The 26,839-nt window shown below is 40.1% G+C and overlaps 2 protein-coding genes across 2 annotated transcripts in view; one reads left to right on the top strand and one right to left on the bottom strand.

Moving 5' to 3' along the window:
• The window catches only part of NOC3L (NOC3 like DNA replication regulator), a 29,003-nt gene extending 12,621 nt beyond the window's left edge, over positions 1 to 16,382 (bottom strand). Inside the window, exons 1-10 of the mRNA XM_025880682.2 lie at positions 16,229 to 16,382; positions 15,292 to 15,499; positions 12,003 to 12,135; positions 11,063 to 11,220; positions 10,185 to 10,238; positions 8,713 to 8,843; positions 8,161 to 8,322; positions 7,881 to 7,974; positions 4,951 to 5,126; positions 4,416 to 4,544 (exon numbers count right to left, since the gene is read on the bottom strand). Of these exons, the coding sequence (XP_025736467.2) occupies positions 4,416 to 4,544; positions 4,951 to 5,126; positions 7,881 to 7,974; positions 8,161 to 8,322; positions 8,713 to 8,843; positions 10,185 to 10,238; positions 11,063 to 11,220; positions 12,003 to 12,135; positions 15,292 to 15,499; positions 16,229 to 16,237 (1,254 nt within the window). The 5' untranslated portion in view covers positions 16,238 to 16,382. The remainder of the gene's footprint in view (positions 1 to 4,415; positions 4,545 to 4,950; positions 5,127 to 7,880; positions 7,975 to 8,160; positions 8,323 to 8,712; positions 8,844 to 10,184; positions 10,239 to 11,062; positions 11,221 to 12,002; positions 12,136 to 15,291; positions 15,500 to 16,228) is intronic.
• Positions 16,383 to 16,441: 59 nt separating this feature from the next.
• The window catches only part of TBC1D12 (TBC1 domain family member 12), a 118,289-nt gene continuing 107,891 nt past the window's right edge, over positions 16,442 to 26,839 (top strand). Inside the window, exon 1 of the mRNA XM_073904425.1 lies at positions 16,442 to 16,537. The gene's annotated coding sequence lies outside the window, so the exon portion shown is untranslated. The remainder of the gene's footprint in view (positions 16,538 to 26,839) is intronic.

Here is a 26,839-nt window from a genome sequence, read left to right as displayed (position 1 = left end):
TCCTAGAAGAAAACACAGGGGAAAAGCTCCTCAGCACTGGCCTTAGCTAGTGATTTTTTTGGAAAGGCATCAAAAAGTACAGGCAACAAGAAGCAAAACTAAACAAGTGGGACTACATCAAACTAAACAGCCTGCACAGCAAAGAAAACCATCAATGAAACAAAAAGACAACCTACTGAATAGGAGAACGTATGTGCAAGCCACGTATCTAACAAAGAGTTAATATCCAAAATATATGAGCAACTCCTACAACTCAACAGCAAAAAGCAAATAACCCGATTCAAAGAAAGGGCAAAAGACCTGAACAGACATTTTTCCAAAGAAGACATACAACAAATGGCCAGTAGATACACAAAAAGGTTGGTTCAACACCACTAATCATCAGGAAAATGCAAACCAAAACCACGAGAAATCGCCTCACACCTGTTAGAATGGCTATTATCAAAAAGATAATAGGGGCGCCTCAATGACTCATTCAGAGGAGCATGTGACTCTTGATCTTGGGGTCGAGTTCGAGCCCCACGTTGGGTGTAGAGATTACTTAAACTTTTAAAAAAAGATAAGAGAAAACAAGTATTAGGGCATGAAGAAAAGGAAACCCTTGTATACTGCTGGGAGGAATGCAAACTGGTACAGCTGTGGAAAACAGCACGGAAACTCTTCAAAAAATTAAAAGAATTATCATATGATCTAGTAATCCCACCTCTGGGTATAGATCCAAGAGAAATGAAGTCAGTACCTCAGAGATATCTGCATTCCCATGTTCATTGCAGCATTATTTTATTTTTTTTAAGATTTTATTTATTTGACAGAGAGAGACACAGCTAGAGAGGGAACACAAGCATGGGGAGTGGGAGAGGGAGAAGCAGGCTTCCTGCGGAGCAGGGAGCCCGATGCCCTGGGATCATGACCTGAGCCGAAGGCAGACGCTTAACGACTGAGCGACCCAGGTGCCCCTCACTGCAGCATTATTCACAATACGAAGCAAAGATATGGAAACAGCCTACGTATCCACTAACGAATATAGAACCTGTGCTATATACATATAATGGAATACTACTCAGCCACTAAAAAGAAGGATCCTGCCATTTACGACCACAGAGATGAACCCAGAGGACATCATGCTAAGTGAATAGGCCAGACACAGAAAAACAAATATTGTACAATCTCACTTACATGGGGAATCTAAAAAAGTCAAATGCATACTAAAACAGTGGTTGCCGGCGGGATGGGGGACATGAAGAAATGTCAGTCAAAGGACACAGACTTTGAATTATAAGATAAAGAAGCTCTGGGGATCGAATTTATAGCATAGTAAATAAAGTTAATAATACTGTATTGTATAATTTGAAATAAGGTGAAAGTAAGTTTTTAGGATTCTCACCACAAAAAAAAGGTGAGAAGTGATAGATGTGTTAATTAATTTGACTGTGGCACCTAGGTGGCTCAGTTGGTTAAGCTACTGCCTTCGGCTCAGTTCATGATCCCAGGGTCCTGGGATTGAGTCCCACATTGGGCTCCCTACTCAGCGGGAAGCCTGCTTCTCCCTCTCCCTCTGCCACTCCCCCTGCTTGTTTGCTCACTCTCGCAAATAAATAAAATCTTTAAAAAAAAATTAATTTGACTGTTGTAATCATTTCACATATTGATTAAATCATCATGTTGTATACCTTAAAAAAAAAAATCACACTGTACAACCTAAATATATACAAAAAAAGAAAAACCCAACAAAGAGTTCAGAAATAAAATTCTGGGTAGGGATTTAAAATAAAATAAAGGCAGCTAGAAACATCGCCAAAGGCACGGGAAGCCAAGGCAAAAATGAACTATTGGGATTTCATCAAGATAAAAAGCTTTTGCACAGCAAAAGAAACAGTCCACAAAACCAAAAGACAACCGACAGAATGGGAGAAAATATTTGCAAATGACATATCAGATAAAGGGCTAGTATCCAAAATCTATAAAGAACTTATCAAACTCAACACCCAAAGAACAAATGATCCAATCAAGAAATGGGCAGAAGACATGAATAGACATTTTTCCAAAGAAGACATCCAAATGGCCAACAGGCACATGAAAAAGTGCTCAACATCGCTCGGCATCAGGGAAATCCAAATCAAAACCTCAATGAGATACCACCTCACACCAGTCAGAATGGCTAAAATTAACAAGTCAGGGAACGCCAGATGTTGGCAGGGATGTGGAGAAAGGGGAACCCTCCTACACTGTTGGTGGGAATGCAAGCTGGTGCAACCACTCTGGAAAACAGTATGGAGGTTCCTCTAACAGTTGAAATTAGAGCTACCGTTCGATCCAGCAATTGCACTACTGGGTATTTACCCCAAAGATACAAATGTAGGGACCCGAAGGGGTACGTGCATCCCGATGTTTATAGCAGCAATGTCCACAAGAGCCAAACTGTGGAAAGAGCCTAGATGTCCATCGACAGATGAATGGATAAAGAAGATGTGGTATATATACACAATGGAATATTATGCAGCCATCAAAAGGAATGAGATCTTGCCATTTGCAATGATGTGGATGGAACTGGAGGGTGTTATGCTGAGTGAAATAAGTCAATCAGAGAAAGACATGTATCATATCACCTCACTGATATGAGGAATTCTTAATCTCAGGAACAAACTGAGTGTTACTGGAGTGGTTGGGGGTGGGAGGGATAGGGTGGCTGAGTGACAGACATTGGGGAGGGTATGTGCTACGGTGAGTGCTGTGAATTGTGCAAGACTGTTGAATCACAGATCTGTACTTCTGAAACAAATAACGCAACATATTTTAAGAAAAAAGAAAAAGAAGATAGCAGGAGAGGAAGAATGAAGGGGAGTAAGTCAGAGGGGGAGACGAACCATGAAAGATGATGGACTCTGAAAAACAAACTGAGGGTTCTAGAGGGGAGGAGGGTAGGGGGATGGGTTAGCCTGGTGATGGGTATTAAAGAGGGCACATTCTGCATGGAGCACTGGGTGTTATGAACAAACAATGAATCATGGAACACTACATCAAAAACAAATGATGTAATATATGGTGATTAACATAACAATAAAAAATTTATAAAATAAAATAAAGGCAGCATTTTAAATCAGCAGCAAAGGGAAAACAGTATTGGAATAACTGGCTATCCATTTCAGAAAGTATATATACGTACTAGATCTGCAACTATACCACACACACAAAAAGATGTCAGATGGATTATTTAAATATAAAAATTAACACTCTTCTAGAAGGAGAGAATCTATACTTGGGATTGAATATAATTTCACCCTATAAAGGGCGAAAAAATGACAGTCAATTAAAATGTAAAACTTCAAGACAAAAAAGACAATATAAAATCAAATGGCAGAGCAACAAACATTTATTTGCAACTTACTATCCTTTATATGGAATATAACCTCAACAAACACCAGAGCTTTTGTTTCTTTTATTCACTACTTTATACCCAGGACCTAGAAGAGTGTCTAGTACACAGCTGATATTTACTGAAATAAATATCAGAAAAGTATTACAAGTCATTAAAATACCTGAGGAGAAAAATTAGCAACAATGCAAATGGGCAAAAAAATTCAAATGACTAATAAATATGTGAAAACAAAAAAATATGTATGAGATATACAGAATGATTTGCCCATCAGACTAACAAAGATTAAATGGTAGAAACATTCAGCATCAGGTAGGTTGTGGGGAAAAGACACGCCTGTCACTGTGAGAACATAATAAAATGTATTTGCAGGACAATGTGGCATTACCTCTCAAATTTATAAATGTGTATACTGTTGGATCCAGCATCTAAACTTTAAAAATTTAACTCACAGAATACTCCTGTAAGTATGAAAAAATAATATGGCCAAAATGTTCTCTTTCATGATCGCTGTAGAAACAACTCAGCTGTTCATCAAGTAGGAGGCTACATTCACATAATAGGAAACAGACATTAAAAAGAATGAGACAGCCCTATACAACACAAAATGAAAACAGCTCCAGAAGAGCTTCCACAAAATAAATGCATTTTTATTTTAAAATCTACACATGTATTAAATAAACAAATAATTAAAAAATATATAAACAAGGGGCGCCTGGGTGGCTCAGTCGTTAAGCGTCTGCCTGCTCAGGTCATGATCCCAAGAAGCCTGCTTCTCCCTCTCCCACTCCCCCTGCTTGTGTTCCCTCTCTCGCTGTCTGTCAAATAAATAAATAAAATCTTTAAAATATATATATGTGTATATATATAAACAAGTATGTATGTCTATATAAACCTCTAGAATTCATACTAAATTGTTAAGAGTAGTTACACTTGGGGAGTCTTCTACGTTATACACTTCTACAAAGAATAAAATTCCTCCTAACGACTGAAAATTGACTTTGTAAAAAACACATAAAATGCAAAGTGAGAAAAGGCTTACCTCTGGCCTAACTTCGTAATTTCTGCCCTTCACAAAACCAGAAATCACTTTAATCACACCAAGGGAAGCTTGGCCTAATTTATCTTGTTTAAACAGTTTCTTCACTGCCTCACAACACATTTCAGATATCTGAAAAATAAAATGTTACACTCAGCCGGTGTTTCTCAACCTCGGCACCACTGGCATTTTAAGCCAGACAATTCTTCGCCGTGGGGGCGCTGTCCTGTGCATGGTAGGAAGTTTAGAAGACCCCTAGCCTTTACCCACAAATGCCAGTAGTAGCCACTGCAGGGGTGACAATCGAAACTGTGTGCAGACACAGTCTCATGTTCCCTGGAGGGCAAAACCACCTCCTGCTCAGAACCGCCACTAAACTCATGTTCAAAGAATTTTCTTAAAGAGGCAGTGTTTAACAAAGTGATGCTATTTTAGCAATAAATGATAGCTCCAAAAGAATTGTGAGAGAGAAAAAAAATAATCACAAGGTCTAGAATTTTGCATTCAGGAGGACAGCAACAATCACTTAGCAACCCACCGATTTTGACACGTCATTCATGAGAGGGACGATCAACACAATGATGTTGTTGTGAAAGTTGAAATGAGGTAGTGCCACCAACAGCTCACAGAGGCTCCTCACAGCCACTTCCGCCAGTCCTTTGTAGGCCTTTAAGGAAACTACATTACTTTTCTTCAGTTTCTTTTGCTTCCAGTCTAATCAAAAGATAACTATAGTTATTCTACTCATTGATCAAAGCTTCAACTAATTAGCTTTCTTTTACAAGAATATGCAATAATACACTGTGCAAATTCTTAAATGAGTTGTGTCCACCTTTAGACACAAGTACAAACGTTATCATTAAAATTTATCTGCCATCATCCACCCTCTGACTCTAACCATAATGTTAAGAACTTTGGCTTTCCATACATTTTTAAAGATTTATCATTAGAGGATAAGGGTCTCAGGGATAAATCAGGGCAGGGGGAGACAGAGAGCTGGATACCTTAAGGAATCCCTGGGCTCTACCAGGCTTTCCCCAAAACACTAGATTTCAAAAAGCCTGGGTTCAAATCCTAGTCATCCACTAACTGGCTACTGAATATGAGCAAGCTCCAGATTCTGAGCCCTGATCTCTTCCACGTTCCAAAAATTCTGGAGAATCTAGAACATTATTTCTCCTGACTTCTTGCTAATGCTCACTGTGGTATCTTTACCCAGGAGCTCCAGAAGGTTTAAGTTTTTCTTCAAAATAGCCGATGATTCACAGTACCTCTTTTCTTTTCCTTAAAGATTTTATTTATTTGACAGGGAGCAAGAGAGAGAGCACAAGTAGGGGGAGTGGCAGGCAGAGGGAGAAGCAGGCTCTCCACTGAGCAGAGAGCCTGACATGGGGCTCAATCCCAACCTGAGCCAAAGGCAGACACTTAATCGACTGAGCCATCCAGGCGCCCCGCAGTACTTTTCTAGAAATTTCTACATACATACTCTGCTACCATAACATAGCATCCTGAATATGAAAATATGCTGGTTTTTCTAGAGTAGGTTCGACAGTTCCCTCTACATCATACACAACCAGAGATGAGAAACAGTATAGATGATAGTGCCTGTGTTTTAAACTTGCTTCTCATGTATATGAGTTTTCCTCAAACAGGCTGTATTCATCATAAGAACCATATCTTCTATTTACCTGAAGCTGACGAGACTTCCTAGTGGATGGATGAATAAACAAAACGTGGTATGTATATACAATGGAATGTTATTCAGCCTTAAAAAGGAAGGAAATTTTGACACATGCTGTGAGAATCTTGAAGACATTACGCTAGGTGAAATAAGGCAGTCACAAAAGGACAAATATTGTGTAAGTCTACATAGAAGATGAGGTTCCGGGAGCAGCCAGATCCATATTCACTTCAAATCAGAAAGCAGAATGGTGGCTGCCCTGGGCTGGTTACGGACTGCAGCTGGGGAAGACGCAGAGCTGCGGGCACATAGCAGTGATGGTTGTGCCACACCCATGTGTTTACTGAATGCCGCACAGCTGCATGCCTGCAAAACTGCTAAAATGATAGACTTTATATTTTACCATAAATTTTTTAAAACCTAAAAAAAAAAAAAGACTTCATAATGGTTCCATCAGCTGAGAAAAGGCCTACGCCTGCATGGTGCGATACAGAGGCCACCAGCTACATGTGACAACTGAGTACTTGAACTATGGCTAGGCCAAATGCAGATGTGCCCTAAGTGTGAGATACACGTCAGATTTTGAGCTTAATACAAAAAAAGGAATGTAAGATACCTACTTTTTAAAATCAATCACATGTTGAAATAGTAATCATATACATAATAATTTCATTACTTTTTACTTTTTTTCTTAGTGTGGGTACATATTTTTCAAATGACGTACGTGTCTCATGTTCTGTTTCTCTTGGACGATGCTGGTCTACACAAAGCTCCCAGGCCTTGGAATGTATGCGCCTAAGTAGGCTCCAGTTGGGAGGCCAGAGCATAGAAGCAACATCCACAGCACCCACCCCCCACCCCCACCATCTCCTTCCTGCCCTTACTGGGCCAACACGATTCGGTAATCCTGTTCCAACTGAGACAGAAACTCAGTGATCCTTAGGCCCTTTACTGAGTAAAGGAGCCCAACTAAGTAAAGTGAAAGCACCTGACCTAGGCAACTGAATGTCTCCTCCATTCATGCTCCAATTTTCATATGCCCTTCCTTTTTTTTTTTTTTTTTTAAGATTTTATTTATTTATTTGACAGAGAGACACAGCGAGAGAGGGAACACAAGCAGGGGGAGTGGGAGAGGGAGAAGCAGGCTTCCTGCTGAGCAGGTAGCCCGATGGGGGCTCCATCCCACGACCTGAGCCGAAGGCAGACGCTAAACGACTGAGCCACCCAGGCGCCCCTGCCCCTCCTTCTCTGAACAAAGAAAAAGAGAATAAAGGTTTGATGGAAGAGTTTATCATCCAGTATGATTGACTTCTCTCTAAGTCCATTTTCAAGGCACTAATTTCATCCATTTCAAGTCATCCTTCTCCCCTACCATCTCCAAATAAAAACCAGCAGCATAAATTTCAACCATTCATGAATTCAAGAAATATACTTACTAGGGAAAGGCCTGGAGCAACAATACTACTAACAGCTGATCAATACAGGGCCTGTACAGGCCAGCCACAGTTGTAAGCAGCTTTTATCTATAAATTAATTTACTTCTCACAACAATCCTATGAAATAAGTATTATTATTTAAAAACAGAAAAATGGAAACAGAGAGATTAAGTGATTTGCCCACCACATGGGTAGTAAATAGAGAGCCCAGATTTGAACCCAGGAAGTTGGACCGTAGACTCTGCTCTTGATGACCCGCTATACTGACTCTCACCACGGAGCAGAGAATATACAATTCACCTTCCTGAACAAAGCTAAGTATGTTATGTATTTTAAAAATGTTCAATATACCTTTAACCACTTGCTCCAGATTTTCCAAATAAAATTTATATTGGCTAACCAGGCCTTCTTCAAATTCTCTTAACTTCTGGGTTTCTTTGCGGATCTGAAAAAATCCAAAAGACCACTCATTTTTTAAAATCAAAATACCAGAATCCTTAAATTAGCACAAAATGTGAGTGCCTTATACCCAGTCCTATAAAAACAAACAAAAAAACCCCTACTATTTCTCCCATCTCTAGCTCTCCAAAATGTTCAGCTTATTTTGTATAGTAATTGTATCTATCATTACCTTGGTAGATTTTTCTGCTTCTGTGAGGGGTCGTATTTTGTATGAAGGAGTAATGTCTTTAAATAACTCCAGCAGGGAAATTATCACCAGCTTTCGAACAGTAACAGCCACATCAGGATTCTGTTCCATCAGCATAGAACGCAGTTCTTTCAATTTTTTAATCTGTTAAAGAAATATATGGCAGAGGGAGAGACAGAATCTTAAGCAGGCTCCACGCCCAGTGCAGAACTAAATCCATGATCCTGAGTCATGACCTGAGCTAAAATCAAGAGTCACACACTTAAAACGACTGAGCCATCCAGGCGCCCCTCAATACCTTCATTTAGAGATGAGGAAAATAAGACTCAGAGAGGTGACTTTTCTAAGGTTACAAAAAACATTAAGTGTAGATATAGGATTAGGCTAAGGTTCTGTCTACTCTTATTCTACCTCAGTCACTATTTTAATGCTTTTCCTTTTTGTATGTGCTTATAGGTAATAAGGGAATCTTAAAATATTAGACATTCACACCATATCTAATATGAAGAGCTCAAAGAAACTAGTACCACTTACGTTACTTTCTGGGTCTGATAATATGGCAGATGCCAAGGCTGCAATATGCATTTTCTTCTCCTGTAATTTCTTCCTTCTCTCAATCAAATGTTCTTCTAATGTCAGCTCTCGAATGGGATCTTCAACGATCTCTGAAACAGATTAGATTTCCCCTTAAACGTTTCTTTATTTACAAGTATCCAAGAACCTTAATCAATACAATAATATTCCTATAGTAGTAAATAATAATAATAATAACTAAGTTTCATTGAACACTTGCCATGGGCCAAGATTACTATATATGATCCTCTCAAAACTGCTATGAGGCAGGTACAATCACCATATCCATTTTGTACATAGAACATGAGGCAAAGGGAGAGTAACTTGCTTATACTCATCAACCTGGTAGAAATGGAATTCAAAACCCAGGTAATCTGACTCGAGAGCTCATATTCTTAACTACTATGCTAATAAACTTATAATAATTCCATGAATCAAGGGAAAACGCAACCTGATTTAGTTTTTTAAAAAAGTACAGAATATTCTCCCTTGTTTCCAACTCTATACAGTCCTTTGCACTGCAGAAAATATATCCATCTTAAGAAAAGGAATTGATAGGAAACTAGATTTAATAAACACACAAGCATAATCTCTAATGAGCCTATGAAGAATGAATGAAAACAATTAGCTGACCTGTAATCTCATTTACACCATGAATGAGGTTTGCTAAGCTAAAGTAAAATTTAACCAGTTTGTTCTATTGCAAATTCCAAATATAATTTCAAACCATAAAAATATGTTCTTTCAGTTTAACTTTGATTGGAACTATCTTAGCTATTAGAAAACCACATTCAATTATCTAAAACAGACATCTATACAGACATATATAAGTATAACAGCTCTAAGGGGGGGTGCCTGGGTGGCTCAGTCGTTAAGTGTCTGCCTTCGGCTCAGGTCATGGTCCCAGGGTCCTGGGATCGAGCCTCGCTTCGGGCTCCCTGCTCCACGGAAAGCCTGCTTCTCCCTCTCCCACTCCCCCTGCTTGTGTTCCCTCTCTCGCTGTGTCTCTGTCAAATAAATAAATGAATAAATATCTTAAAATATATATATATAACTGCTCTAAGAAGTGAAATGATTTCATATCACAAAATCATTTTGTAATTTAAAGCTAAAAAGTTAGTATTTGTAGGCAGGTCCTTCACTTAAAATTAAAAATTCAAAATGGTAATAATTTATAAGACTCCTCATGCAGGCCTAGACATCACAAACATAACTGCATAAAATTCTCCATAATGAAGAGCAACAAAGAATCAAATTCCACAAGGTGAGACTTTCAACATGTGGGAAAACGTTCAAAATGACCTTGAAATGACCAGTACTCTAAAATGCACATTTCAGACTTGATCTAAAATTAAGTCACATTTACTAGTATGAAAAAAAAAAATGTAATTCTCAATTAACAATTTAGTAACTACAAAAGTACATTCCATTACCTTCCTCAAGTTCCAGCTCTTCTTGATCCTCTTCATCTTGGTTACTGTCTGTAACTGTATGGAAAACATGTATATTAAAAAAATCTGACAATATACTTTAAGTGATCAAACTACAAAGAAAAGCAGGAAAGTGATTACCATAAAGCTCGGCAAAGTAGTTACTTTTGTGAGGAGGAAGCAACTAATGATTGAGGGGAGCACAAAGGATGCTGGTGTGCCGGCAGCATTTACTTCTTGCCCAGATAGGAATTTTATGGGTGTGTTTTTTGTGATAAACCACATAACTTCACAAGGCAATTCTGATTTCTAGACTTTTCTGTGTGTTTTATTTCACAAGAAAAAAGATACATGTAAGAAAAAAAGGCTAATAAAGGATAACTAATATTCTAATTTTAGAAACAAGAGTATTTGGTGAAAAAAACTGAAAAGAAAAGCACCTCAAGATTATAGCTTCAGCTATCTCATGATACAACAGACATCAGAGATAATCATCTATATTTCTGGCCAAAATCATCAAGCTTGCTAATATGACTAATTGCAGCTACCCCATATTTTGTAGGTAAAAGTAAGAATAAAATTAAATCCTGGGTGCCTGGGTGGCTCAGTCGTTGAGTGTCTGCCTTCGGCTCAGGTCATGATCCCAGGATCCTGGGATCGAGCCCTGCATCAGGCTCCCCGCGGGAAGCCTGCTTCTCCCTCCCCGACTCCCCCTGCTTGTGTTCCCTCTCTCGCTGTGTCTCTCTCTGTCAAATAAATAAATAAAATCTTTTAAAAAAAAAAAAAGAATAAAATTAAATCTTGAGTGGAAAAAAAAACGTGATGATATTAGTAAGGAGCTAAAATTTTTACTAATACACTGGATGACTGATTAGATTCACCTGGCTTCTCCCTGGTCCGTGGGATTATACCACTTTTATCCTTGATAGGAAGTAAGTGAATCAGTTCCTTCTCTGGTGCAGTTTGCAGAGTTCTTGGTATTTTTTCATATTTATCTATAACACGCTCATGTTTTCGTTTCTTGGCATGAACAGGTTCACTGCAGAAAAAAAAATTCCAGTTTTAATGTATTTAAAAAGGAATCTAGCGATCACTTAAAAAGTACAGAAAAGTAAACTACTGGCCAAACTTCCAATAGGTATATTGAAAAAAATAAAAATAAGAATAAAAAATAAAAAAACAGGTACATAGATATTAGCACCTAACCGGACACATAGCAGGCACTCAAATAGTAAATGAATAAAAGAATCGTATATTCTGCCCCGAAGACTACGGCTGCATGTAGTTTTTCCCTTCAGATGCAAAACAGAAGTGAAAGTTATGGCAGATTCTTTTTGAAAACTATTCCACAAAGCCAAGGGTGACATCATGCTATTTTACTTCCCCAAAATCCTCGAGACCATGGCACGGGCTTAGGAGTTAAAAAGATCTAGGTTTAAAGTTCAGATCCACTAGTTGTGATTGCAGGAAGCATCAGTTTCCTCTGTAAATGGGAATAATACCTCCCCAACAGGGTAACAAGGACTGAGATCGTGGCCATTAAGAACTCAGGACTGTTAGGCCAGTTCGCCAGAGAACTACATTCTTCCCCAGTGCACTCTACTTCACTATTCAGACTCAAAAAAAAATCAAGATGTACACTAAATAAAATCAGTTTGTTTTATTCATGAACTTCCTTTATTTAGGAAATAAACTGAGTCACAGGGTTTACTCTCTTACGTTCCGAGCTGAACATCTTGCACTAACCACCTAACTAAAATTCTGAATCAAGTTTTTAACACTGAAAGGATGTGAATGTTTATAATCTAAATGAAGTATTACCTAGAAGAAAGATCTCTCGTTAGAAAAGACGCTCTTTGTCCTAAGTCTCTCATTAACTGTAAGTCATCTTCATCCATCATATCCAAAGGAAGGGCTTCCTCTTCTTCCTCCTCTTCCCGCTCAATCCTTTTACCTGTTCCAACAACAAAATCAGAAACAAGCATGAGAGGTATAGAATTCCGCGGTTTTGTGTCAACAAGAGGAAAAGTTTATGCTTTTCTCGTATGTCAGCCCAGTGTTTCTAAATGGGAGCACTAATAACATGTTGGGCCAGACAGCTCTTTATTCCACTGGGGGTCTTGAGCTAAGCAAAATGCTCCCATCTCCAACACCTGAAATTTAATGCCAGGAGCCTTCCCAGGTCACTGTCACAATCAAGAAATAAAATGCCTCCACACAGTCTGCAATGTCTCTCAGAGCATGCGAGAACCGATGATTTAGCCACTTCGCTCCTTCTGATCCCCACGGACTCAATTCCATTCCACTTCAGCCACCCCCTCCACGGGCCACATCCCAAGCCTTGGTGCTCACCCCATCCCCTGACCACAACCATTTGTCCTTGCAGCTCTCATTCAGTTACTTCCACTGCACTTCTGTGACCAAATATATAGACCTTCAATCCTCTAACCACTCTACTTCTTTCTTCCATTGTGTTCTATCTTCACTCCCGAGCTTCTCCAGCATGGTAATCATTTCAACTGTCCTCTTGATAATATCCTCAACTACTTTCCCTTCTACAGTTTAGGCAGACATCCAACAAAACCCCAACTGATCACTCTTATCTTCTCCCTGTCCCTCACTCTCTTTTTAAATATAAAAATGAATGTCAACTAAGTGCCAAGCACTGCTCTAAGTGCTAAGGATTCAACCATTAACAAGACAATCTTAACGTCTTCCCTAACAGAACTTATAATTCTCCTTGACTGCAATAACACTTGTAAATATTGCCATATAAATGTACACATTGCACAGAATGGAACTCCTACCTACTTTAAATGAGCTTCCCATTTCTCAAAAGTGACCAGCAACTGGTTTATTTCCCTGATCAGCTCTCTTCCTTAGCCTTTTCAAATCTTTTCTCTATCATCACACTTCTAACCCCATCACCTACCTCACTTCATAATCCTCAGAGGAGCTAGCTTCCTCCATCACTGAGAAAAGAAAAGCCAGAAGCTAGAAACTCCTGCAATTTCCCACAATGAATTCAACAGCATCTGCATCCATCTCTTCTGTTTTCCTTCTCATAACATTGGAAGAGTGCCTCTCCTCCTGGGCTCTGGATTTAACTTCTTGCCCTCTCTTACCTTGTTCTATCATTTAAGCCCCCTCCCCCTTATACCTGCAAACTCTCTAATCCATTAAGTTCTTTATATCACCATTTTAAGATGGTCAAGTCATTTTTCAGTGGGCAATTTGTCAACCTTCGCTTCACAGATCATGTAGATCATATTGACAGACTACAGCTGTCAGTCTTAATAGCTGTATAGTATTCCACCATAGATAAACAACATTTGTGTCATTTAACAATTCCTGTTGATGCACATCTTACTTTCAATTTTTGATCACAGTGGCATTTTTGTTTGCTACTATTAATAATGTTGAAATGAGCACACTTGGAAATATATTCTTGGCAAATTTTTTCAAATATAATCATAACTGAATTCCTAACAGTAACACTGTTAGGTCAAAGGAAAAGCATTTTCTGAAAATCTTTTTCTGTGATAGTGTATTTGAGTTTATAAATATATTTTTTCCTCCTTTTTATTCAAATGGTACAAGCATCTCATACATGTGGCAAAAGCCTATAATTTCAAGTGAGTGAAAGCATCAATGCACACTACTTTTCACTTTTAAAATTAACTATTTTGTAGACAATTTTTTAAAATATTTTATTTATTTATTTGACAGAGAGAGACACAGCGAGAGAGGGAACACAAGCAGGGGGAGTAGGAGAGGGAAAAGCAGGCTTCCTGCTGAGCAGGAAGCCCAATGACCTGAGCCGAAGGCAGACGCTTAATGACTGAGCCACCCAGGTGCCCCTGTAGACTATTTCATGTTGGAACATAAAGAATTTCATTCTTTCTTTAAACACCCTTTTTCTGATTTCTAACACTGTACAGTTCTGGTTTTCTTCCTAATTCTCTGGCTCCTCCTCAAACCCTATTACAGGTTTTATTCATCCACCCATTTCTTAAATGCTGGGGTTCCTTAAAATTCTTTCTTGGCTCTCTTGTTCTCACACTACACAGTCTTCACATTGATTTTACCCAAGTCTAAGGCTTCAATTACCATCTATATGCAGATAATTCCCAAAGCTGTTCTCTCTAACCCAGATACTCTTATACCTAACTGCCTCATAGACTTCATTTAGATGTTCAGCATGTAAAAATGAATATTTTGCTTTTTATATATAATTATTAACATCACATTTTTAAAATTCTACTGAAATTTAGATAGAAGAGATCTTAAAAAGCATGTAACTCAACCAACACTTTTTTTTTTTTTTTAAACAGATGAAGTACCTGGAGATTAAGTGACCAACTAAGGCCACTTTGCTAATAACAAAATTAAGACAAAAACCCAAGTTTCCTGACTTCTAGTCCAACGACCTTTTATACATCACAATAATATGCAGCCAAGGGATCAAACTAAATAGGTCAGGTTTAAGAGAATGAGATACATACATGGGAAGACTGCACAGTCAGGTACGATCAAATATGAATACCTGAAAGTACCAGTAACATTATAGAGGAACTGGTCTGACTCAAAATGATCATATTCCTTACCTGTTTTGAGTACTTGGGAGTTCTTGGATAGTTTTACAAAAGAATAACCCTGACAGTTACAGCTCAATTTCACTCCAAGTTTCCACATGAAAAGAAAGCCAGACATTGAGAAAACTCAGTGAACCTTGGCAACACTGTGAAGGATGCCCCAGAGAAAAGCGATGTTCCTACCTTCGCTAACTGCCAGTGAATGGGAAAGTGGCAGCCCTGGCATGCTCCCCAACATTTATTTACACAGCTACTCTCAGTTTGTTTTCCCAAGTATTCTCTCTTCAGATCTGCTTTCTAGACAAACTAAAAGCAGAGACTAGCTCTTTCTCACAATGAATCCCGTACTGAAATGTTTCCTCACACGGACTGTGATAAAGCACATAGGACTCCTACCCTTACTCACTCTTGGGAAGATCTGAAAACAAGAGTGATTACTAGAAAACAATGTTATTTCATGAACATTTTAGGATAAATCAACAGAAACTACAGGACATGAATGCTTTCACAATTACCTGGTCGTTTTTCCTTTGGGTCCTCCAGTGGGATCGGTTTCTTAGACACAGCATCTTTTACAGCTTGCCTTAGTTTCCTCTGTTCTTTTCGGTACTTCTTGAGAGTGCTTTGTTGTTTAAATTGCTTATTTTTTAGCTTGTTTTCAAGCTTGACTTTACTAGTTTTTAGTAACTTCCGAAAGCTGGGGATCTGTTTTTTATTTCTTCTCTAGAAAACAACAACAGGAGTACCGCATACCCAGAAATTTAAACTGCAAACTCAGAACAAAATGTTGTCTTTAAAGTAAGTGCCATTCATACATCCTCTGTTTGCAAAGTTCTCCAACATATTTGATTCCAACAGCCTAGTTAAGCAGTTATTGCTGTTACCTTCAAATTATTACTGAAAAAGCTAAAGCTGAGAGAGATTATATGACTTGTTAAAGACCCCTGAACTAAGGAGGGCAAAACAGAATTCGGATCTTTGGATTTCAACGCTTGCTGGTAACCCCTTATTCAGAAATGCAAATCCCAGCTCTTGTTTTCCGTGAGAACCAGGGCAAATCACTTACTTTCCTATCCCTTTACCCTTTAGGGAAGAAAATGGACTCATCTCGCTTCCCATGACTCACATTATAAACTCGTTGAGAACAGGACCCTGTTACCCATTTGTAAAATAAAGGGTACGAAAGATAGTCTCGAAGAACCCTTTCATGTCCGACACCCTACGGACAGAAGACTCATCGCGGCCCCCTGAAGCCAAGTGCGAGCACAGGGGGCGATCAAGGAAGCTCCAGATCTAAGTGCCGGGAAGCTGGCAGAGCACAGTGAGGAGGGAGCCCCGAATCCAAGCCACCGCCCCCTATACAAGGGCAAAAACTCGCCGAAAAACTACAGGCAGCGACTGTCAGCAAAAGGGGCCCTAAGCCGCGGAGATCGGGCTCCCCAAGACACTTACCGCCTTCATCCTTAAATATGAAGAGTCCCGACCCTACACTTTCACCAGGGATAGAGTTAACCCAGGAATCGCGAGTCGGCAATTAACACACGTGCCCAAGTCCCAACACTGCGCAAGGCGGAAGCTACCGCTGGCTCCTCCCCATCCTCCGCCGCCGAAAATAGGGGTGGGACTTCCGCGCCCGGGCTCGGCCGCGCGCCCTCTTGCGGCGCCGGGCGGGCGGCACACCGGTGAACGAGCGTGTGAGCCTGCAGTGTCCTAGAGCGGCGCGCTGGCCGAAGGCGGGTGGCCCCGGGGGAGCTTCACAAGGTCTGTGATTCCTGTCCTGTCGCCAAATTTCCTTTAAAGTTCTGGAGAAGTCGGGCTCCACCTTTCAGAACGAAAGGGCTTGATTTTTATCAATCGCCTTACTGCACGTCGTGCCTGTCCTCACACAGCGTATCTGATCTTTCTGTCAGAGATACTGACTTTGGCCGTTAGTTCTCCTCCGTCGGGGCTTGAGGGCAGGAAAGGTTTATTCCTTTTGTGTAATGCCTGCCCCCTCGACGGGCTCCCTGGGCGTGTTTGTGGAATGGCGAATGACTTTTCCTGACCTTCCGGAGCTCAAAATTCTCTTGATGCTTGATAATTTGATTTTGAAACATTTCTTGCCTTCGTTTTAACCATTGTCTGATAAAGAGGTATGTCGGTGAGACTCTGCATTTCAGTATTTTGCAACTATTACCTTTGTGTAAACTTTTCTGTCTGCTTATTAATTCCGCCAAAGTCATTAATTCCAACAGGAAGATTTATGTACTGCAAAAATGTGGTTTTCAAAATGTTTGTCCCTCAAGGACTTTTTTTTCCTGAATAAATTGAAGAATTGCCCTTCAGTTTATTTTTTAAAGAAGTGAAGTCTGTGATTCTTGAGCACGTCTCTCAGCTGAGACCTGGCCGTGCAGTCCTAAGCCAGGAGAGACAGGCTCAGAAGTCTGAGCTCCCTGGTGGGCGTTAGTGTTAAATAGATTGGGAGGAAAACTGCCAATTTCTGGGTTCCACTTCAGAGACCAAGAGTCCCATTTTGTCTGGAATTCTTTCCCTCCCTCCCAAGTTCACCAGTTTCGCCCGTCGTGCGCTCTCCGCCCGCACACACACCCTCAGGAACAGCAGCGCCTGCCCCACTGGGGTATTACGTCATCAAACACACTGCCTGTGCTCTTCCAAAGTGCCGAAAAATCCCTTCCCAAACAGCAATCTTATCTTTGGTCACTCCCATCCTTCCAGCCTTCCCTCCAGTCTCTCCAAGGGTGAGGCATCCCCGCTTCGGTTTTTCTCTCAACCTTATCAGACTCCTGTATCACCAATTAACGCTTTTCTGTTTTCACTCTCCGATGGATACCCTCAACCTGTTAGCACATTCAAGTCTCTTTCATAATTTTCTTTCGAATGACTTATCTTTTTTTAAATTTTTATTTATTTGAGAGAGAGAGAGAGAGAACGAGTCGGGGGGGCAGAAGGAGAGGGAGAAGCGGGCTCCCTGTCCGAGGCAGGACTCGATCCCAGGACCCCGGGATCATGACCTGAGCTGAAGGCAGACGCCTAACAAACTAAGCCCCCCAGGTGCCCCTGACTTTATCTACTTTTAATTGCTGTTTCATTTTCCTCCTTTCCTACTTGTCCTTATTAACAAAAAAAAAAAAACTAGTATTCTGGTGTCTCCACTTCCTCTTCTCTATTATCACAGCCCAAGTTTGTGCTCTTTTCTTGAGGAATTAAATCATATGCTTGGCCCATTTTAAGTTTATAATCAGCTTGAATCCCTAGATCATTTTTAAGCAATTGTGCCAAGCTAAATCCCTCCCATCTTGAATTTGAACAATCTGTTATTTGAACACAAACTTAAAAATAGAAGTTTACATGATTCCTACTAATTTAATCTTAATGGTTTCTCAATTCTATGGTCTCCAGCTTTGTGTCATTTCCCATTAGCTCAACCCACTGCTAAACTCAGTTTGGGTTCTTGTTTGTTTTTAAGATTTTATTTATTCATTTGAGAGAGAGAGAGGGAGTAGCAGACGCCCCTGCTGAGCAGGGAGTCCTATGCGGGGTTTGATCCCAGGACCCCGAGATCATAACCCAAGCCGAAGGCAGATGCCCAACTGACTGAGCCACCCAGGCACCCCTCAGTTTGGGTTCTAACCTTTGAGTTCTAAACCCTGCTGACAGCGTGATTTCAAGGTCCTCTTGGATCCTCCAGAGCTTTCCTGAACTCTTGGGCTAAGAGTCCCTGGGCTACCCCAAACTAGCTTCACAGGGATTGTACTCAGAGATTCCTATGAGCGCTTCTGAGCAGTCTGTTAAGAACCTATCTGGATCTGCCCGTAACATTCCACTGTCACTCTCATTGGGGTCACTAAGAATCTCCAAAATGTTTTTCTTTTTGAAGTGTGCACTAAGCTATATCATTTCTTTTTACTTTTTTTTTTCTTTTTAACCTCACTAGATTTCTCCACTACATTTGATGCTACACATTTCTTCTTTCTCACATTACAGTGTCCATGTCCTTGGCTCTCCTAACAGCCTCTTCCCTGGGTTCTTGTCCCACCTCCATTCCTTCTTCCTCATGCCTCTTTAATGTAGGTGATTTTCAGGGTGCTGGTCTGGGCCCACTTTTCTACTTCTGATTCTACTTGCTCTTCCAGTGTGATCTCATCCATCTACATATTGCAGAAAGATTTCCAAATCCTTTGTCCAGTCCATACCTCTCCCTCCAAGCTTCCATTTTATAGCTGCCTCCTTCAGGACATCTCCACATAGTTACCATAGAACTTCAAATCACCATGTTCAAAAGCAAACTATTTTCTTCACTTGGGCCTCTTCCAAGATTCCCTATTTCATTCATTTACCCACAGCTAGAATCCCAGTATTCCAGAGATCTTGGGACACAAGCTAGGGCTTTCTTGGCCATTCTCTATTAATAAACTGATTTGAAAAATGTCACTAAATAGGCATGGAACAATAAGGCTTCTGGTGTTCCTGTCCCACAAGATAATTCATATAAGTTGTAGTAAGGGACCTTGAAACTAAAAGCACATAATAGGCTCAAAGGAGATGTCCTATTTCCTAATGAGAAATTACTAAATGGTGCCAGATTATAAATGTAAATCTCCAAAATTCAGACATCAAGAATTCGAAAATATATGTACCATGGCCTCTTCCTTTAGCAATGTCAAAAATAGTTGAGAAAAATGTATATATAGGGTGCCTTGGTGGCTCAGTCGGTTAAGCATCTGCCTTTGGCTCAGGTCATGATCCCAAGGTCCTCAGATCGAGCCCCGCATCGGGCTCCCTGCTCGGCGGGAAACCTGCTTCTCCCTCTCCCACTCGCCCTGCTTGTGTTCCCTCTCTCTCTGTGTCTCTATCATATAAATAATCTTAAAAAAAAGTATATATAGTTGAGAAAGATAATTATGCATGACCAAATAGAGATTAATAGAAGAGTTTGTAGGGGCACCTGGGTGGCTCAGTCAGTTAAACATCTGCCTTCGACTCAGGTCATGATCACAGAGTCCTGGGATAGAGCCCCGTATCTGGCTCCCTGCTCTGCGTGCGCACGGCTTCTCCCTCTGCCTGGCGCTCTCCCTGCTTGTGCTCTCTCTCTTCTATTTTTTAAAAAAATATTTATAGGTGCTAAAAGAGAAAGAAAAGCTTGGGAAGAAATGACAGAGCAATGTATACTTAAATGGACCCTTATAGAAAGGACAAAGTTCATAGACAAAGTTCATAGAGATGGGATATTTTCTGAGCAAGATCACACAGGTAATACAAATAATTTTTATTGTGACCCATCAGGAAATTAGCTTAAAATAGCTAATAACCATAATTACAACTAATGATTAATTATGGAATTAAAATTGTAATCAAAAGACTGATGCCAAAAAATAATAATGTAGCAGATGTTGTTGGTATCCTATCAACATCCTCTCAGCACTTATTACACACATGCAGAAAAAAGTCCTCTACAAGTGTTTGCAAATTTTCACTTGAAGACTTTTTCACAAAGCATGCAAAGCAGGCCAGAAGTGCCAAAGAATTTTCACTCCTGAGAGCAGCCTTTGCAGCGATAAACTGAAGTTGAAGGATACATATACTAATTGTGGTAGGCTGAAAAATGTCCTCCCCAGATAATGGGACCTAATCCCTAAAGCCTGTGAATATTACTTCAGATGGCCAAAGGTGTGATTAAGGATCTTAAGATGGGGAGATTATCCTGGACTATCCAGGTAGGCCCTAAATGGAATTACATGTGTCTGTATATGAGCTAGGAGGAGGGAGATTTCACAGATAGAAGAGGAAGAGGCAATGTGACTACAGAGCAGAGATTGTAGTGATGTAGCCACAAATCAAGAAATGCCCCAGCACCAGATAGGGGAAGAGGCAAGGGACAGATTCTCCCCTAGATTCTTGGGAAGGAGCGCAAACCTGCTGACAGCTTGATTTCAGTGATAATGATTTCTTGATTTCTTACCTCCCAACTTGTGAGACAATGAATTTTGTGGGCACCTGACTGGTTCAGGTATAACATGTGACTCTGGATCTCAGTGTTGTAGGTTCGAGCCCTACATTGGGAGTAGAGATTCCTTAAGAAAAAAAAAAAAATTTAAATTTCTGTTGTTTTCAACCACCAAATTTGTGGCAATTTGTCACAAGAGCCATCAAAAACTAAAACACCAATATTTTACTAATCAGTATGCCAGTGTCCTCATTCCACAGAAGTAGGATGACTCTGAGGCATCTTCTACATTGTCTCCCAGAGATCCACAGAAGGAATGATCTCCACCTGCAAAGCTAACCTACTCATCAGCCCACTCTCTCATTGTCCTTCTTTTCCCAGTCTCACTTCCCCACCCTTCTGTCAATGGTTTCTGGACTCTTCTTTGAAATAAACCATTTGCACTGAAATCCTTGTGTATTAGTTTCCTGGGGCTGCCATAACAAAGTACCACAAGTTGCGTGACGTAACAAATTTATTCTCTCGCAGTCTGGAGGCTGAAAGTTAGAAATAAAGGTGTTGGCCCAGTCGGTTCCTTTTTAGGGATCGGAAGGAGAATCTCTTCCATGCTTCTCTCCTACCTTCTGGTGACAGCTAAAAGTCCTAGGAATTCTTCAGCTTGTGAGTGCAAGACTCCAATCTCTGCCTCCATCCTTACACAGCATTCTCCCTGTGTCTGTGTCTTCACATGGCTGTCTTCTCCTCATAATGGATTAAGGGAATCACGCTAATGACCTCATCTCAACTTGATTACATCTGCACAACCCCTGTTTCCAAATAAGGTCACATCCATAGGTACTGAGGGTTAAGATTTTATCATCTTTTGTGGGGCGCACAATTCAACCCATAGGACCTTGGCTCAGGGTCAAATTCGAGGATCCCAACCTAAGACTTATCACTTATTAAGCACTTTTTATGTTTCCCTAAGTACAAATTATTTCATTTTATCCTCAATAATCTTATGAGATAAATATTAGCTCCATTTTAAAGTTAATGAATCTGAGGATTAGGTATACTGTAACAAAGTCTGTGTTTCACCAGGTGGGAAATGTAATAAAATGCTAGCTCCACCAGTGGGAGTGCTTTTTCAGCAAAGGGCATCAAATGCCTTAAACTCTTTTCCTAATCTGCTATATTATGGAACAGGAAAAAATTAAAGAGGATCTTCCTAGGGTTTTTGATATATGTTCTTTTCTGCTTAGGATTTTTGTTGACAAATTAAACTTATAACACATGACATTTCTTCTTTCTTGTATTAGTTGTTCAGAGCTATTATTTATTCATGGCTTTCCAAAATCTCTAGGCAAGGGGAAGTAGATTCCATGCAGAATGTCATGTACAGTTTCTGATAGTCCCTTTGGCAGCAACAGTTCCTCTCTCCCCTCCCTGTACCAGACTCTGCTAGGAGCTCTCTATGAAAGAATGTTCTGTAAAACAAGGACACTTTGTCTCTAGACCTCTATTCCAAAGCTGCTGGGAAGTATCCCTGAGCAGGGAAGGAACTATAGAGTGAAACTAATATCTAAAGTAACATGTAGGTCATCTCACACCTCCCACAACATGCGCCTGCTTATTCTAATATTCTCTCTTACACCTATCACCAAAGCTCAAGTCCTCCCTCTGGTTACGAGTTTGGAAATACTTCATTCATGGGCTTACCACATACACACAGAGGGCCTGCTTATGTGGCATTTAAGTTTCTGATTGCTTTTCTTTTCCAAGTTGCTGCTGCTAAAATCCCCTTGGGTGAATAAATGGATACATAAATGAAATAAGTGGATATTTATGAATAGAATTTTGAGAGGCCTGGATGATCTAAAATATCTCCTCCTACAGCTGTCACTCCAGAAAGAAGATAAAAGATCTGCCCCTAAGGAATCTCTTTCTTGTGCCCATTAGGGGCAAAAGAGACTTTTTAATATTCTATTTGGGACCTTTTAATACCCAGAAAAAAAGGAAATTGCTGGTTTCTGTAGGTAGCAAAAATGGGACGTGAAGGAGGGGAAGGATGTAACTGGAAGGGACAGGCTCCTATAAAGTAGCTAGTTTTTAAACATAATTTAAGGATGTATATTTATATCATAATAGAGTTATAGTTTTAGTGGGCATATGAGTTACCTATTTCTGCTTAATAAGTTACCCTAAAACTTGGCAACTCAAAACGATAAACATTTATTATTTCACAGTTTCTGTGGGTTTGCAATTTAGGAGTGGCTTAGCAGAATAGTTCTGGTTCTGGAAGTTGAAGTCTACGTGTTGGTTAAGGCTGCACTCATTTGAAGACTTTACTGAGGCTCCAGGATTAACTCCTAAGATGGCTCACTCATATGGCTCTTGGCAAAATGCCTCAGTTCCTTACCGGCTGTTGGCAGGAAGCTTCAGTTTCTCACTATGTGGACGTCTCCTTAGGACTGCGTCAGTGTCTTCATGACATAGCAGCTGGTTTCCCCCAAAGCAAGTTATCCAAGAGAGCAAGGGGAAAGCTCTAAAGCCTTTTAAGATCTAGTCATACAGGGTGCCTGGGTGGCTCAGATGGTTAAGTATCTGCCTTCGGCTCAGGTCATGATCCCAGGGTCCTGGGATCGAGTCCCACATCGGGCTCCCTGCTCCTTGGCAGCCTGCTTCTCCCTCTGCCTCTCTCTCTCTCTCTGTCTGTCTCTCATGAATAAATAAATAAAATCTTAAAAAAAAAAATCTAGTCATACAGTGGTGTTCAGACCTGGCTACATATTTAAGTCACCTGGGAACTTTGGGAAACTAACAATACCCCATCCCACACAGATGAAATCTAATCTCTGAGGGTGATGCCCAAGCATTGGTGTTTTTTTACTCTTCTTAAGCTACCCAGGTGACTCTAATACAGCCATGTTTGAGATTCCTACGTGAGGCACTGACTCTCAAATATAGCTGCGCATTGGAATCACTTGGGGTGGGAATTGAAAACACTGATTCTTTAATCCTGTTATGGGCTGAGTTGTGCCCCCCCATTTATATATTGAAATCCTACCCCTACTACCTCAGAATGTGACTATACTTGGAGATGGGTTCTTTAAAGAGATCAAATGAGGTCATTAGGGTAGGCCCTGATCCTTATAAAAATAGGGGTCCTTATAAGAAGAGGAGATTAGGATACAGGTTTAGAGGTAAAACCATGTGAAGGAACCAAGAGGAAAAAAACTCTTGATTTCAGCTCAGGTCATGATCTCAGGGTCCTGGGAGCATGGGGCTCCATGCTCAGCAGGGAGTCTGCTTGAGATTCTCTCCCCCCCCCCCCCCCCCCCCCCCGCCTCTCCTCCCACTCATGCTGAGCAGGGAGCCTGACACAGGGCTCAATCCCAGGACTCTGAGATCATGACCTGAGCCAAAGGCAGACTCGTAACTGTAACCGCTTAACCAACTGAGCCACCCAGGTGCCCTGACACTATGTTTTTAATATCCATCCAGGTTGCTCTGTGTATCTAATCTGTTGTTACAAATTGTTGCTTTGTTCTCCATCATGGTTCATCTACCACTTATTATATATTTACTCCAACTGGACTCTCTCCAATTCCTTTCCACCTCAAACAACAACAATAACATCAATCACACTCTTTAATGAGCATCCTCTAACATGTCCTTTTAGGGATCTCTGAGAAAATTCATTTGAAGGGTATAACCAGAAGTGGAATTGCTGGGTCATAGGTTACACGTGCACTTGATTTGACTAAGTCATGCCGGCTGGGTCTCCAGGATAGTTCTAGTTATGGGAGGTTTTCTGTTCTATGGTTACTTTATCCCTACTGCTTTCTAACAGTGAGTCCTGGATTCTTCTATTCTTTTTTCTCTTCTATCCCTTTTACCCTTCACAAACCCATTGTGAGCAAGCCACCAGGGTACTATTCTCCCCCAGTAGCCTAGACACAGATTTAGTTGACCACATTCCCTTCAGGAATTCACAACATACACTATATCCTAAAGATAATTGTATCTTCTAAAGGAGATTTCTGTTGTCTTTCCGTAAACATTTAAAGCACTGTAAGATTATCTTTCAGCTCATAATTTATACGCTTCTCCATGGTTCCCTTTCAATTCACAAATATTTCTTAGGATTATCTAGTCGCTAAAGTGGACTGGAAATAGGTTGGACCAAATAAATTTTTGACTTAGTCTCAAAAAAAAAAAAAGCAATGTAAATGGCTAAGTAAAATGGGAGAGGAATGAGGTGTGGGACAGGTTCAGCTTCATTACTAGTCAAAGAAAAGTAATTTGAAATCGTTAAGAATAGCTTAAAAATACTTAAAAATTTGTTTTCTATATTCTTTTCTATTATAAAATGGCTTCCTATTATACTTTGGTAATAAAAATAAAGACATCATTGAAATATAAAGGGAAATATTTAATCTACTCCAAGTCTGGCCCCAAACATTTCTGAAAATACTAACACTTGACAAATTTAGTCCTCCTTATGCCAAATTTATGTAAAAACTCTCATTTGATTATAGCAGTAGCAACTATTTGCAGAACCTGTCACTGTTTTTGCAAGTCTGTCAAGAGCTTTTTTTTTTTTAAAAGCTCTCCTCTTTATGAGGAGGAGAGAGAGAGAGAGGAGGGGCAGAGGGAATCTCAAGCAGAATCTAAAGCAGAACTTGAAGCATACTTCCTGCTAATGCAGGTCTTGATCTCATGCCCCCTGAGATCATGACCCAAGCAGAAATCATGAGTCCCTCACCTAACAGACTGAGCCACTTAACCAGGTGCACCTCAATAAATGCTTATAGATGCTTTTTCTTCCAAATGTAACTGAATGCCCTCTTGCAGCATAAAAAATATTTGCAACTCTTGTTTTGTCATAACTCATAGCTGTGGCATGTATATGGAAACAATTTCAAGAGCATTCTTGTAGAGGGTTACCACTGAATCAGTTTTTTAAATTTCATAAAAAGGAAGAGTATAAAAGTTTTAAAAACCTCCATTAGTCTTCTTTCATGTCTATCATTTGTGGCCTTATCAAGCTAGAAATGCAGTTTTAGACATCATTGTCATTATGATATGTAATTGTATATCTCTACCTTTAATATTACTTTGTAAAATTTATCCATGTTTTTACATTTTTATCATTTTAATCATCTGCCTATTTCACTGATACACTAATTTTTCCTACACTTCCTGTATTATTGACAATTTCAGTAATCCTTTTTAAAGATTTTATTTATTTTAGAGAGAGCGCAAGCAGGGGGAGGGGCCGAGGGGGAGGGAGAAGCAGGCTCCCCGCCGAGCAGGGAGCCCGACGTGGGGGCTTGATCCCGGGACCCCGGGACCATGACCTGGGCCGAAGGTAGATGCTTAACCGACTGAGCCCCCTAGGCACCCCGACAATTTCAGTAATTTTTCATTTTTAACTATCAAATATGTTGCTATAAGACATCTTTGTATAGCTTTTATTTTATTCTTTTGAATGATTTTCCTTATGACGGATTCCCCGGAGAAGGATTACGGTGCCCCTTAATATGTGCCATCAGTTCGTGCCTCCAAAAGATCCGTGTGCACTTGGAAAGCATTTCATCTGTCTCTTGGTTTGTGGCCGTCCCTCTGTGGCTTACCAAACAGCAGCTGCTTTGTGATTTTGTTATCATTTCTTTCCCACACATAACTTATCCTGCTGAGTTCATCTGTAATACACATCCTTTCAATACTTGTTATCTAGCTATAATCCACAACCTTAGACTTACTCACCCCCCGTTAACAGCTGAGGCTTTACCAGGCATGCATGGAATTTAAACCATTTGTGGACATTGAAGATGATTTCAGTGCCAATCCAAGTCACATGGTCCCACAGAAGGTTGTTCATTCCCATTGCTTTACAGAACTTTCTTTTGGATTTTGATATCAAATTCATTCTGAGTCTTCTCAGTGAATTTCCCGATGAACATATTGACCACATTTTTGTTCAATCAGTTTATCATCAAACCTCATAAGCTCATCAAAGCTTTCAGATCAGTATACAGTAAGGATAACCTATGGTTATTTTAGATCTCACTAGGGCCTACTCATACAACACAAGTCATCTTTAGGTTAAACATTTATCGATGAAGATGAAATTG

The sequence above is a fragment of the Callorhinus ursinus genome, unplaced genomic scaffold, assembly GCF_003265705.2.
Source record: "Callorhinus ursinus isolate GAN/ISIS: 27379988/994484 unplaced genomic scaffold, GSC_fseal_2.0 scaffold20, whole genome shotgun sequence".
Lineage (NCBI taxonomy): Eukaryota > Metazoa > Chordata > Mammalia > Carnivora > Otariidae > Callorhinus > Callorhinus ursinus.
Note: the sequence above shows the minus strand (reverse complement) of the source record. Positions and strands in the feature narration are given on the sequence as shown.